Here is a 14,298-nt window from a genome sequence, read left to right as displayed (position 1 = left end):
AATGTTCTATTTGCATTTGAAAAGACTGTGTATCCTGTGTATACACACGTCTATATACACATACCCACACAGATATATATATACGTTAAGTCCATCTAGTCTGATGTGTCATTGAAAACCACTGTTTCCCTGTTGATTTTATGTCTGAATATCAATCCATTGATGGACGTTGGGTTTAAAGTCCCCTGCCACTATTATATTACTGTCCATTTTTTCCTTTAGGTCTGTTAAGTTTTGCTTTATGTAGTTAGGTGCTTCAGTGTTGGGTGCATATTTACAACTGTTATATCCTCTCATTGGACTGATGCTTTCATCATTATGTATGCTCATTTTTGTTTCTTGTTATAGTCTTATTTTAAAGTCTATTATGTCTGAGATAAGTATTGCCCCACCTTTTTCTTTCCTTCCATTTGCATGGGGTATTTTTCCATCCTGTTACTTTCAGTCCATATGTGGTTTTAGGTCTGAAATGAGTCTCTTGTAGGAACACATCAATGAGTCTTTTTTTTTTTTTTTTTTTTTTAACCATTCTGTCACTCTGTCTTTTGATTGGAATATTTAGACTATCACATTTATAGTAATTATTGATAGGTATGTACTTACTGCTATTTTGTTGTTTTCTGATTGTTTTGTAGTTTTTGTCTTCTTGCTCTTTTTGTGATGGGTGACTTTTTAGCGTTATGTTTTGACTTCTTTCTCTTCATTTTTTGTGTATCCATCATAGATTTTTGGTTTGTGGTTACCAAGAGGTTCATATGTCTTAAGTATATGGCAGTCTATAATAAGTTGGTCAGTTATGTTCAAACACATTTTGTACGTAGTTCATCCTTCTCCCCCTCATTTTATGTATGTTGTCACATTTTATATCTTTTTTTTTTTTAATTTTTTTTTCAACGTTTATTTATTTTTGGGACAGAGAGAGACAGAGCATGAACGGGGGAGGGGCAGAGAGAGAGGGAGACACAGAATCGGAAACAGGCTCCAGGCTCTGAGCCATCAGCCCAGAGCCTGACGCGGGGCTTGAACTCGCGGACCGCGAGATCGTGACCTGGCTGAAGTCAGACGCTTAACCCACTGCGCCACCCAGGCGCCCCAACACATTTTATATCTTTTTACTGTGAGCCCCATCACTACATTTTTAGATATAATTGATTTTACTACTTTTGTCTATTAACCTTCATACTAGCTACATAAGTGATTGTTCTACCTTTATTGTATTTCCTTTTACTGGTGAAATTTTTCATAATTTTCTTCTAATTATGGCCTTTTTCTTTACATGTAAAGAAGTCCCTTGAACATTTCTCATAACTGTGGTGATAAATTTCTTTAACTTTTGTTTGGGAAACTCTCTCTCCCCTTCAATTCTGAATGATAACCTTGCCAGTTAGAGTATTCTTGGAAGTTTTTCCCTTTCTGTGCTTTGACTAGATCATGACAGTTCTCTCTGGCTTATAAAGTTTCTGTTGAAAACTCATCCAAATAGCTTTAACCCTTGTATGTAACTAACTCCTTGTGTTGCTTTTAAAATTATGTCTTTAATCTTTAATACTTTGATTATTGTCTTGTTGTGTACCTCCCTGAGTTCATCTTATTTGGAACTCTCTGATTCTTGAACTTAGATGTCTGTTTCCTTCCCCAGGTTAGGGACATTTTGGGCTATTACTTCTTCAAATAAATTTTCTGTCCTCCTCTCCCTCCTCCTCTCCTGTTTCTCCTCCTGGAACCCCTAGAATGTGAATGCTTATTCACTTGATGTCCAAGATATTCCTTACCATATCCCCAGTTAAATTTTTTTTTCTTTTGCTGTTCAGGTTGAGTGCTTTCCATTATCCTGTCTTCTAGATTGTCGGTCCATTCTTATGCATCCTCTAATCCACTCTTGATTCCCTCTTGTGTATCTTTCATCTCCGTTACCATATTCAACTCTGATTTTTTTTTTAAAGTTTCTGTCTCCTCTTAATATTTTGAGTCTATCCATTCTTCTCTGGTGAGTATCTTTATGACTACTACTTTAGAGTCTTTATTGGGTAGATAGCTTATATTCATTTCATTTAGTTCCTTTTCTGAATTCTTTTGTTTGAAGCATATTCTTGTCATTTTGCTTGACTTTCTGTGTTTGTTTCTATGAATTAGGTAGAACAGCTATTTCTAAACTTGAAGGAATGGTCCTGTGTGTGTAATCATCCCCTGTGTAGACTGTGTGCACCTGGTAATTTTGGCCAGCTGGCTGGAGTGGTGGCTAGCATGAGTTCCCCTGCAGGGTGGGGCCACCCTGGTGAGATGGTCAGAGTTGAAGTGGGCATAGGCTGGGACAGTCCCAGGGTTCTTTGTGCAGAGGGTGCCTTGTTAGGACAGGTGAAGCTTAAGTGGGTAGACTTCTCAGGACATTTGTGCATGGGTACTCTGGCAGGGTGGCTGGAGTCGAGGCAGGCACAGGCCAGGGTGTCTCAGGGTGCTTTTCTGGGTGGAGAATGCCCTGGAAAATTGCCTGGAGCCAAAGCAGTGCAGGCCTGGAAAGTTTTAGGGTGTTATGCACCTCTGTCACTTTGGTGAGACAGCTGTAACTATGGTAAATGCTGACCGGGGTTGTCTTATGTGCACTGTATTCGATCTGCCTTGTGGGATGGGTAGGGCTGGTGTGGACTAGGAGCCCAGGGCTTACTGAAGTGGTAAGCTGCCTTGGGTACCCACCCAGGCCCTGCTCCTGTTCATGATGTCAAGGTAGTGAGGGAATGTAAACCCTGGTGCTTGCCAACCCGTCTGACCCAAAGATTTCTAGCAGCTCCCCCACTTTTTGACAGAGTTCTAGTGCTAGATTTTGTATATTCTAATTGATTGAATATTTATTTATTTATTTTTGAGAGAGAGAGCACAAGTGGGGCAGGGGCTAAGACAGAGAGAAAGAGAGGAAGACACAGAATCTGAAGCAGGCTCCAGGCTCTGAGCTGTCAGCACAGAGCCTGACACGGGGCTCGAACCCATGAACAGTAAGATCATGACCCGAGCCAAAGTCAGAGGCTTAACCAACTGTGCCACCCAGGAGCCCCTCTAATTGATCTTTTATTAAAAAGTTGCTTTTTTCCCCCCTGTACCGCAAGGCAGACAAATCTTCTCATGGTCTCCCAGTATATATCCCTCCCCACTGCAAGTAGCAGCATCAGGGGGGTGGGGACTTCCTTTGTACCTGTGTCTACATCTCTCTTGCTGTCTTCTAGGTGGTGTGTTTCTCTTCTGTTGTGCAAAAGCTGTTCAGTCAGTCGTCAGTTCTTTCAGAGGAACTGCTCTATGAGTAGGTGTAGATTTAGTATGTGGAGCAGGTGGTTTCTGGGTTTTCCTACATCACCATCTTGGACCTTCCCTCCTCAGACGAATACAGTTTAGATCAAGAATAGCAAATACCTGGTACACAGGCCAACATACTCCTCTCCTCACAAATTTTGTTCTCAGAAAACGTTTCCTTCATTTTCTAGATTGCTGTTACTAAGAGATTAGAGTTAGTGTAAGGGAAACAACCTCTTTGCTAGCCCAGATTATGCTACAGTGAAAGGGCAGGGAGGAAGAAATTGAGCAGACTTTGCAATAGGAGTATCTATTTCCAATTTTGAGGGGCAAGTAGAACAATTTGGCCTATTATGTCAAATTCATGTATCAAAATTAGTGGAAGGTACAGTTGCTAAGGCATGCCAGATTGTGGAAGGTCCAGAATGTCAGACTGAAGCATATGCATTTTATTCTGTATGTGGTGTGTTACATGGCAGAAAGTGGGGAAGGTTATTCCATAGTAGTATGTATAATAGTCTAGAGGAGAAATGGAAACCAGTAAATACTAATCCAAGTCTAATAACTTGAGATTTATAGTTTGGATTAGGATGATGGCATAACCCTAACACTCAGGAAGTGTTCAATAAATATTGAATTAATTAATGGAAAGAAAGAAGCAGAACCAGTTATGAGAATCCACCCAAAGGAAAATGGGAGATTAGTTATGGGGTGTGAGAGAAGTCAGATAATAGCTCTAAAGTTCTTAAACTGGCCACCAAAAAAAAAAAAAAAAAAAAAAAAAAAGACAAATAGAGTCTGGAAGGAGAAATGAGGTTTGGGGAAATGATGATTAAGATTACAGAATTATGCTCTTTTATTAATGTGATGTATCACATTGATTTGAGAATGGATAAAGAAATTGTGGTTTATATACGCAATGGAATACTATGTGGCAATAAGAATGAAATATGGCCTTTTGTAGCAATGTGGATGGAACTGGAGAGTGTTATGCTAAGTGAAATGAATCATACAGAGAAAGATACCATATGTTTTCACTCTTATGTGGATCCTGAGCAACTTAACAGAAGACCATGGAGGAGGGGAAGGGAAAAAAAAAATGTTAGGGAGGGAGCCAAAACATAAGAGACTCTTAAAAACTGAGAACTGAAGGTTAAGGGGGGGGAGGGAGGGAGGGGGAGGATGAGTGATGGGTATTGATGAGGGCACCTGTTGGGATGAGCACTGGGTGTTGTATGGAAACCAATTTGACAATAAACTTTATATTTTAAAAAAATTCATTTTGCCTATATATAAAAAAAAAAGATTACAGAATTATGGTCCTAGAATTAAAGAGCTAGAAATATGCCAGAAGAGTTCTTCCCACACAATGATTTTTTTACAGGTAGGAAAACCAATTCAGATGTTTTTAGAGATACAGACCTAGTTATAACAGAGCCAAAACTAGAACCAAAATCATTTTGATTTGTCTAATATACGAATGCTGCTTTCTCAAAAATAGGAGATTAACCATGACAGGAAATCCAGGTAAAAATAGTCTTTCTTTTTTCTGAGGGGAAGAGAGGGTGCAAGTGAATGAGGGCAAAGAGAGAATCCCATGAGGGGCAGAGAAACAGAAAGGGAGAGACAGAGAAGTGAGGCTCACATGAAGCAGGGCTCAAGCTCACTGGATGTGGGGTTCGAACTCACTAACTGTGAGATCATGACCTGAGCCGAAATCAAGAATCAGATGCTTAACCGACTAAGCTACCCAGGTGCCCCAGGTAAAAGTACTAATGCTCAGGAGAGGTAAGGACTTCTACAGTGGATTTGAAATTTTCCTTTTTAGAGGTGATCATTTGGTTTCTCTGTTACTATAGTATAGCTCCATTTTATAACAGGAAGCAGTGATAAAATGGGATTGGATGTGTAAAAAATTCACTTTATAACCTGTTTTGCTGTAGTGCTATTGAGGAAAGCTTGTACTTATAAAGCTGAGATTACATTAGTGTTAATAGAGAATTACAACTCTTTTTAGGACTTTGTCAAAATTCTATAACAATAAATTGGCCAAAGTGTAAAAATTTTAATTGCATTATCTTAATTTTTGTAATAATTAATGTGTTTAATGAGTATCTAAAGGAAAAAGAAACCTTTAATGATGCTTTAGAACATTTGCCCATATATAAAATAATGCAAATTAATATCTGGTTAAGGCAATAAACATTTTAAAGAGACTCATCTTTGAAGACTGGCTTACAAAAATGAAAGGTAATTCATCATTCAGGTTTTATTTGAATATTCCCATAAAATAACATTTAAGTGATTTGTTCAACATTTTGAGTTGATTAGTTTATCCCTATAGCCATAAACCACTTTCTTTAACTGTAATGTTGGATTAAACCTATCATGTAACATAATTGAACATTAGACTCCCAACCCAGGACAGTCAACTTGTACCAAGAGATGACCTATCTAGCCCACACAATATTTTTAAAAACTTCTGTACTTGAATTATTTTAGTTGTGCTTACTCTTTAGTTGCTTAGTGACCCATCTACACCCTATTGTCATTACGTCTATTTCTTTCAATCAGTTGAGGTACCAGTCTAGCCTCTAAAGACATTTAAAATTCCTCTTCTACACAGTGCCCCGCTCCTGGTCATTGTATCTGTCCAAATATATGTCTGGGTTAACACATCTGCGTAAAAATATCTTAGAACTGTTCTACTTCTATAAGCATATAGAACCCTATGTTCATATATGTAAATAGATCTTTTTTTCTTGGGTAGTATGAAGCAAATATATATAATAAAAAACTGACATAATAAGCATATTTGATCATGTTACATAAAATGGTACGTGTTTTTCCACAGGTAACCTTTGATGTAACTTGGTCTCCAAAGTGCAAAGACAGGTGCTATAATTACACTGGAATTGCAGATGCTTGTGACTTTCTCTTTGTGATGTCTTATGATGAACAAAGTCCGGCCTTGTCAGAATGTATTGCAGCAGCCAATGCTCCCTATAAGGAGACATTAACTGGTAAGAATCCACAAAATGATCACTTTAACATTAAGGTTATTTTAGTATTTCTAAATCATTTGTATACCTTTTCCATTTGTAAAGCTTTCTTGAAACATGAATATCACTTAATTTGGGGAGCTTTCAAGTTTACATAAAGTTTTCACTTAATTCTTCTAAACATTTTGTGGGATAGATATATTATTAATCCTCTATTATAGATGGGATGATGAGTGTTAAGTTCTCTTTGTATTGCTACTGAGTATTATTTACTTGGGGCTCAAGCAGGTGTTCTAACTTCAAGTCAAAACTTTTCTCCCAAAGTTACATAAAGGAGATATTTGCTTATCTAGAATTTGACATGATATTTTTGTTGAAATAACCAATGTTAGCTAATAGCAAAGATAGTTATAATGTGAGTAGCTACTGTGCATGATTGATAGAGGACTGTCTTATTTGGCATTTATTATTAGCACCCATGCTATATCACTATTAGAATTAAGAGTACTTCTGATCTATCATTCATATCACATCAGCCAATTCAATAAAAGATTTCTTGCTATCTTTTGGACTCAAGTGAAATTTTCTGAGATAATTGGCCCTGCTTTAAGTATTGATTAATAAAAAAATATTTTTCAATTTAGAGAGAAAAATCTTAGAACCTAGCCTCATCATGTCCAAATTAATAATCTGATCATATGCATATGCCACTTATAATTTGGAAAATGACTGTTAAAACTACAAAGTAATTCATTTTTCCAAACTATGTTTCATAAAGGAGATAATTGTGTCCTAACAATATTAGGCTCATTATCAAATATGTTTGTGAAATAAGGCATACTGTACCCCTCTCTTGGATATTTAACAGTACACAATAAAGGCTCTTAAAAACAGCAAATTTACTTAATTCAACTTTCTGATAATCTTGGAACATCTTTGGGTGGGAAAACATTTTGCAGCATTGGGCACAGCAGGGACTGACCAGGAATCTGTTCATATTTCTTTGTTTCCTAACTATAGATTGAATACAGAGTAATTGGGGGACATTTCTTGTCCCTAGCTGTAATTCATACTTATAGAAAGCACAATTGTTCCATGTTATAGAAATATGCTATATGAAATTCTGAGGCCATCCCTGCCAGAGAGTTGTATCATGTCTTAGCAGTTAATACACAATTAACATGCTTTCCTGAAATGTGTCATTCTTCCTAGAAATAAATTTTATGAGTTTTTTGCTTCAATTTGATCTTGTTTTAAATGTGTTCTAATATTCAAAACAAATCACTTATGTCATATTAGAGAAACACTCTTATTGGTATTTTGCATAAATGTACTTGTTTTTTCAAACTTAGCTTCCGAATAGTTGAATAGCTTGTATAAACCCATTAGTAGAATATAAAGAAAAAAATATGCCTTTTCCGTCCCAACTTGATTAGGGTATGATGACTACATCAAGATCGGCATTAACCCTGAGAAACTTGTAATGGGTATCCCCTGGTATGGTTATGACTATACCTGTCTAAAGCTATTGGAGGTAAGAACAGATTATTTCCTATATGATTTTTTTCTCTATTATATTTTTGGAGCCTGTTTTGTATATGAACATAGTTTGAGACTAAAAAGGTAGCGTTTAATTATTTAATCCCATGGAAGTTTCTGAATGTTATATATTTTCTTTTTACTTTTATTAGGTATAGTCAGGTTATTTATAGTACATATTTTATTTTTAATAGTTTTTGATTACATTTTCTGATTGGGTTTCTAAGACTTGCTTAACTGATAAATGTATAACATGAACATTTTATATTTCTAGGATCGTGTTTGTACCATTCCAAAAGTCCCTTCCTGGAGGGCCTCTTGTGGTATTGCTTCAGGACAGCAGGTGCCCTATAAAATAATTATGAAGCACGTAAATAGTTCTATTTCTGGAAGCCACTGGGATAAAAATCAGCAGGCCTCTTACTATAACTATAAAGTAAGACTTTTCACAAGTTATGAACATTCTGTTTTCATAACTGCATGTTTTCATAATTACATATTTGATATTAAGAATTTCTATCAGTTTTCTTTTAGGGTACAACATAGAGTTTAGATGAGTAAACTTGTAATCAGGTACTTTACTTTCTAGCTGAGCAGTTCAACTTATGCTAATAATATAACTTCTTTGCATGGGCCACTTGTCATGTTAGATAAGGTTATAAAAACATGCATATCACAAACAGGGTCTCCTGTAATAATTGACAGCTTTGTATAACTGTGGCTTTGGGCCAAAATAGGTTACCACTCAGTAAGCCTTCATTTCAAGGTAGCCTAAAGGTTCTGATGAGGCTGTTTTTTATAGGGAGGCATGAGGCTGAGAATAAAGAATGCATCATCATGGAATCAGTGGAAAATGGTATAAACTATGTGACATTAGACAAATTATATTACAAACAGAAACTTGAAGAAGTAGAGGAAATGACAAGAGCAATTCTGTCAGGTAGTGTTTGATAAATAGTAATTGCCATACAAAGAGGCAAAAGTAATATTTTTCATAATTTACCTTTAATATAATACAAACTTTTCCACACACCTCAATTATAAGCCATCTTTGAATTTACTTTAGATTCTGTTACTGTAAAAGGAGCCCTAAAATATGATGTAAGTTGATTCCAGTAGGAATTTATATTCCTTAATAATGGCCTGGTCCCAATTTATGAAAAATATTTAATAAATTTTGCTATACAGGCATGTACATATATATCAATTATATAGAAAGCTTTGGTGTAGAGATTTCTATACCTTTATATACCCATTAAACTAGGGTATATTATAATCTTGTCTTTGCCAAACAGTGTAATATTTTACACTCTGGGGTACTATTTTTTGTAGTCCCTGACTTATTTTTTTCCTTAATGAATATGACAAATTCTTTAAGGTTTTACAATTCAGGAAGCCTTTTGATAAACCTTTTGAAAGCCATTTATTTAATGGCACTTTAGACAACAGTTTAGCTATAAAACTGTTTTGTTCCTCTTTTTCATTCATTGTAAAATTCCATAGCAACCAAAATCAAGTTTCTTGTGATTGAAGAGAATCGTTTTTGCTTTCTTATGCTGTTTGAGCCATAGCAGCCTCATCATGCACTCAATATTCCCAAAAGCATATGTATGCCTTAATCATGAATAGATCAATTTTACATATGCTCAGTTTTTCATCCTTTCATCCTTCACTACTTTGAGGTATTTGAAATTTCTTAACAGTATCAAAAGGGCTCAAAATACTCACTAAATAATGGCAAAGAGATATGTGTCTTTGGATTCATCCCTGAACCTGCAAAAATAAATATTTCTATATTTACATAGAGGTTGCCTTTTAATAGTGAATCACAGTTTAAAATTTTAAATAGAATATAAAATATGCTTGTAGTAAATGAGCCTACTATACTTAAATATGCCAGTTTTTTCATTTACCAAGTGACTAATGTCCTGCAAAGTAGTCCTAATTCCAGTGGTGCTACCATAAATAAAATTATTACTGGCATCCATTGAGAATTGCCTTTAAAAGTTTCCCAGATGTATATAAAAATCAGTATAATTATTTAAAATCACAGTTGATTCTATTTTTTATTTCCTATCTTTTCCCCCTTTCCTTTACCCTTTGCCTAGTTTTTCTGTTCCTTTTCTCTTTCTTTTATCCAATAGCTTATCTACCTTCTAGGAGAGACTGTGTTAGTACTAGAGGCAGTTGATGCTGAGGAGGACTTTAAAGGGTGGAAGGTGAGCATAAGACCATTTTCAGATTTTCTCATCTACAAAAATGTGTGTGCATAAGTTACCCATGGAATCCACACCCGACAGGCTCTTAAAATCAATTCTGTAAGACCTGGAAAAGGAGATATTTTCCTCACCCATTACCTTTTGATATGACTGATTCATCACAGATGAAGTCATCTGCTGAGTTCTTAATTAGGCACATTTCCAGGAACTGTAGAAGAAAAAAAAATACATAAACTGGCTTAGAGGACCAGAGCAGTGATCCTCCTTAACTGTGTCTGCATATCAGAATTATCTAATGGAATGGCAAAACACAAAACAAATGTATGCCCTGTCATCAGCCCTGAAGATTTTTTCATGTGGTGTGGGTCCCAGTAGTTTGTATTTTTTAAAGCCACACAAGTGCTTCAGATGTACATCTTGGTTGATAATCATCAGATCAGACCAAGGAAGGAATCTTAGGGCATGAGAAGGACTTTATATAGAATGTATTATGAAGTTCATTTGTTCTCTTCTGTTGTGAACTCACCACAATCATATCTAGAAAGTACCACATACAGAATCATGGAAGCAGAAAATATTGTGCCCTAAAATCTTTATTTCATTGTATCATTTTTGAGTCATTGGATTTAATATTGTGCTGAATAGTTTAATTTCTTCTTCTAGGATTCTTCTGGCCATTTGCATCAAGTGTGGTATGATAACCCTCAGAGCATTTCTTTAAAGGCAGCATACATACAAAAGCATGGCTTACGAGGCATTGGCATGTGGCACGCAAATTGTCTTGACTACTCTGGAGATGCTGTAGCCAAACAGCAAACCGAAGAAATGTGGAAAGTCTTAAACCCAAAGCTGTGACAGATGAGCATCTTTTGTCAAACTAAGATTTAGAAAAATGATCTGTATAAATAGATCCGTTTCTTGAAGAAATGAAAATGTATACATTTTTGTCATATAATTTAGTTATATTTAAAAGCAATTAAAAGCAGATAAATGCTTTGGTTATCTAAAAACAAAGGTAAGAAGTCAACTTGCTATATTTATTCTTCTGTGTTTAATACTATAATTAGGAAAAATTGTTTTCAGAATTTTATTGCTGATTTTTAAAATATGTATAATTTGAATTGGAAATTATTTGCTTAGACTAGATTTTTTAAAACCTAGTCTTTGAGAAGCAGTTAGCTCTGTACTTTTTGTTCCAAAAATTTTTCTGCTTCCTGATTTCATATAGTACTCAAATTCTCTGAAAGCCTCCAGAGGAAAAAATAAAATATAAGTCATATTTGGAATTAGTATGTTAGAACTACCTAATATTTTTTACCTAAATTATTTTTATGAGGTTATAGCAGAAACTTTCAGGAAAAACTTAGTGTTGAACATGATTCTATTAATATTCCTTCATTTATGAACATCTATAATGTGCATTTTTCCTTTAATTATTTAAAGACATTGGTTTTTCTCTGCACAAAAATCTCTCTAAAAGATAATTTTTCTAAATGTAAAGAGGTCTCTGTTCTTTTCCTCAGGGCAATTGTGTTACACTTCTTAAAAATCTGCATCCTTGAACTCTGGACTTACATAAATCCTGTCTTCTCTGTACATTTCACCCTCTTCCCCCATTTGGAATAAATGATGATTCAGTCACCTGTTATTGAGAATACTTCCTATTTATCCAATTATTTATGACAGAGTGAAACCAACCATTTTCCATAGTATTTGTTGAATTACTATTGTATTTCTAAAATTTAAAAAATTTGAATTCTTAGATACTAATCTCTATCATAGCTCTGGATGTAAATTCAATATCCCTATTTAAAAGCAATCTAGAAATTATAGTTTATAATCAAATACAATGAATAAATGGTCTGTATTTAAATGCAGATAGATTCTTTAAATCATATTTTAATAAATATGAAATATTGCTATTAAACTTTAAGACTATTTTATAAAATATAGTACTGTAAAATGTGTAATAGACTTAAAAACTTCAAAAATAACCAAATAGCTAGTGTTTTGCTTTTTTACATCTAATAGTTCCTGAAACATTTTTTGAAACCCAAATGAAAAGCAAAAAAAATATATAACTTATGATTTATATAAAGTATCGCACCAAGGAAAACAATGGTTACATTTTTTTGGCAAATAAGTTTTAAATTAACATACCCAATTGAGGCTGTACAGATGTGTTATTTTTCTTCTGTGCCAGTTCAGTTTTCAGCATGCATAAATCTGAAACTGCTTGTTTTCTCACCTACAAAAACAATTACCTTTCAAAAATTAGCTTTCATTTTACTGTTCTAAAATTCAGAGGGTCCTAACTGAATGCTGCTAGTGAAAAGAATCTAGAACTGGGCTATTCAATACAGTAGCTACTTGCCACATATAGCTATATAAATTAACAAATTATATGAAGATTGAATATCAGTTCCTCAGTCACACAACAAGCTACATTTCAAGTGCTCAATATCCTTATGTGGCTAGTGGTTGCTGTATCTGACAGTGCAGATATGGAACATTTCCAGCACTGTAGAACAATGGACATTCTAGAAAGGGGTCATTATTCATGTCATAGAGCTATTTCTGATAAAGAAATGAATTTAGAGCATTAATTATAAATTTTTTTTTTCAACGTTTATTTATTTTTGGGACAGAGAGAGACAGAGCATGAACGGGGGAGGGGCAGAGAGAGAGGGAGACACAGAATCGGAAACAGGCTCCAGGCTCTGAGCCATCAGCCCAGAGCCTGACGCGGGGCTCAAACTCCCAGACCGCGAGATCGTGACCTGGCTGAAGTTGGACGCTTAACCGACTGCGTCATCCAGGCGCCCCTAGAGCATTAATTATATATACATGAAAATAATCAGAATGAGAGACTTACCCTAGAATGGGTTAAAAAAAAAATTGAGCTCAGAGAGCTAAGTGGTTTGTCAGACTTTCATATATTAGAGTCATCCGTAAATAAATTACTTTTAAAATATTGAGACTCTACTGAGTCACAAGGTCCTTTTGCTTTAATTCTTAGTGAAATTTTACTTTGGCCTTGTTATAACAGGCATCTTTTCACAGGATTTACTTCTTGCATTTTTCTCACTCATGCTCTTGGTTAAGGTAATGACTTTAAGACAATCTGTACTATCTTTAGGCTTTTGATACCCAAAATTAAAACAATTTATTTCAAGATAAATGTTGTCTGATTAGGAGAAATGCAAATTACCTTAGCATCCATTATGAGTTTCATTTTGTCAGTATCCAGTTTTCTCTTAAGTTGGTCAATAGCATGCTGTACCTCAGTGATCTGGATTATAAGGTAATTCTGTATGAAACAAAGACATTTAGTAAATTCATTTTTATTTATTTTTATTTTTTTAAGTTTGTTTCTTTATTTTGAGAGAGAATCTCAAGCATGCTCCACGCTGTTAATGTAGAGCCTGATGTGGGGCTTGAACTCACAAACTGTGAGATCATGACTTGAGCCAAAACCAAGAATCAGATACTTAACCAACTAAGCCACCCAGGTGCCCCTATTTATTTTTATTTTTAATTGTCTTGCAAACTATCAAGTGATAACAAATACCAAAAAAGCAAATCATAAGAATAACCTATTGCATAAAATAAACTCATTGCTTTGGAGTAAATTAGAATTGACCTTTTTCTTATGTCTTAGGGACCACATTCCCTTCTGTTGTATTACATTTATTCATGTTTTATAAAAATAAGTAGATATTTGTGCAAGTTGCCTTTGTGGTGCCAATTTAATGGTAAGAAATATTACTATAAAAGGAATATACTAGGTTTAAGATACTAGCAAGGCTTTTGAAATTGTCATAACAATTTATCAGCTGAATTGGATAGTATTACTTTAAAATATTTAATAAATAAATACTATATATAAGAAAACCTATTTAATATAAGAAGCTTTTTTAGTTATTTTTGTTCAGAAAAGTTTATGAGGTATAATGGTCAACAAAAACTATTTAAAATTTTAAGCTGCCTCTGTGAAAAAAAATTGTATATTGAACTTGATAAAACAAAAAAAATCAGCTATGCAAGATAATTAGTATCAGCTAAGATGGATAATCCATTACTTGAACCTATTTGAGTTTTACATTAGATTTATCTAAAATGGTAAACTTTTACTCATAGAAACAGAGAACAGATTGGTGGTTGCCAGAGGGTAGAAAATGAAGGGAAATGGGTGAAAGTGGTCAAAAGGCACAAACTTGGGGTGAAAATAAGTTCTGAGAATGTAATGTACAGCATGA

General features: G+C 34.7%; 2 protein-coding genes across 5 annotated transcripts in view; one reads left to right on the top strand and one right to left on the bottom strand.

Moving 5' to 3' along the window:
- CTBS (chitobiase) overlaps nt 1-11,043 on the top strand; it is a 44,141-nt gene extending 33,098 nt beyond the window's left edge. The window contains exons 4-7 of the mRNA XM_086717421.1: nt 6,134-6,302; nt 7,718-7,815; nt 8,095-8,256; nt 10,703-11,043. Coding sequence (XP_086573547.1) covers nt 6,134-6,302; nt 7,718-7,815; nt 8,095-8,256; nt 10,703-10,894 — 621 coding nt within the window. The 3' untranslated portion in view covers nt 10,895-11,043. The remainder of the gene's footprint in view (nt 1-6,133; nt 6,303-7,717; nt 7,816-8,094; nt 8,257-10,702) is intronic.
- SPATA1 (spermatogenesis associated 1) overlaps nt 5,534-14,298 on the bottom strand; it is a 57,671-nt gene continuing 48,906 nt past the window's right edge. For all 4 annotated transcript variants that reach the window (XM_086717420.1, XM_025924523.2, XM_086717419.1 and 1 more), the window contains 4 exons: nt 13,251-13,349; nt 12,200-12,287; nt 10,178-10,247; nt 5,534-6,282 (listed from right to left, as the gene is read on the bottom strand). In XM_086717420.1, coding sequence (XP_086573546.1) covers nt 10,225-10,247; nt 12,200-12,287; nt 13,251-13,349 — 210 coding nt within the window. In that variant the 3' untranslated portion in view covers nt 5,534-6,282; nt 10,178-10,224. The remainder of the gene's footprint in view (nt 6,283-10,177; nt 10,248-12,199; nt 12,288-13,250; nt 13,350-14,298) is intronic.

The sequence above is a fragment of the Puma concolor genome, chromosome C1 (assembly GCF_028749965.1).
Source record: "Puma concolor isolate L17-30 chromosome C1, mPumCon1.1.hap2, whole genome shotgun sequence".
Lineage (NCBI taxonomy): Eukaryota > Metazoa > Chordata > Mammalia > Carnivora > Felidae > Puma > Puma concolor.
This window is presented reverse-complemented; position numbering and strand designations above follow the sequence as displayed.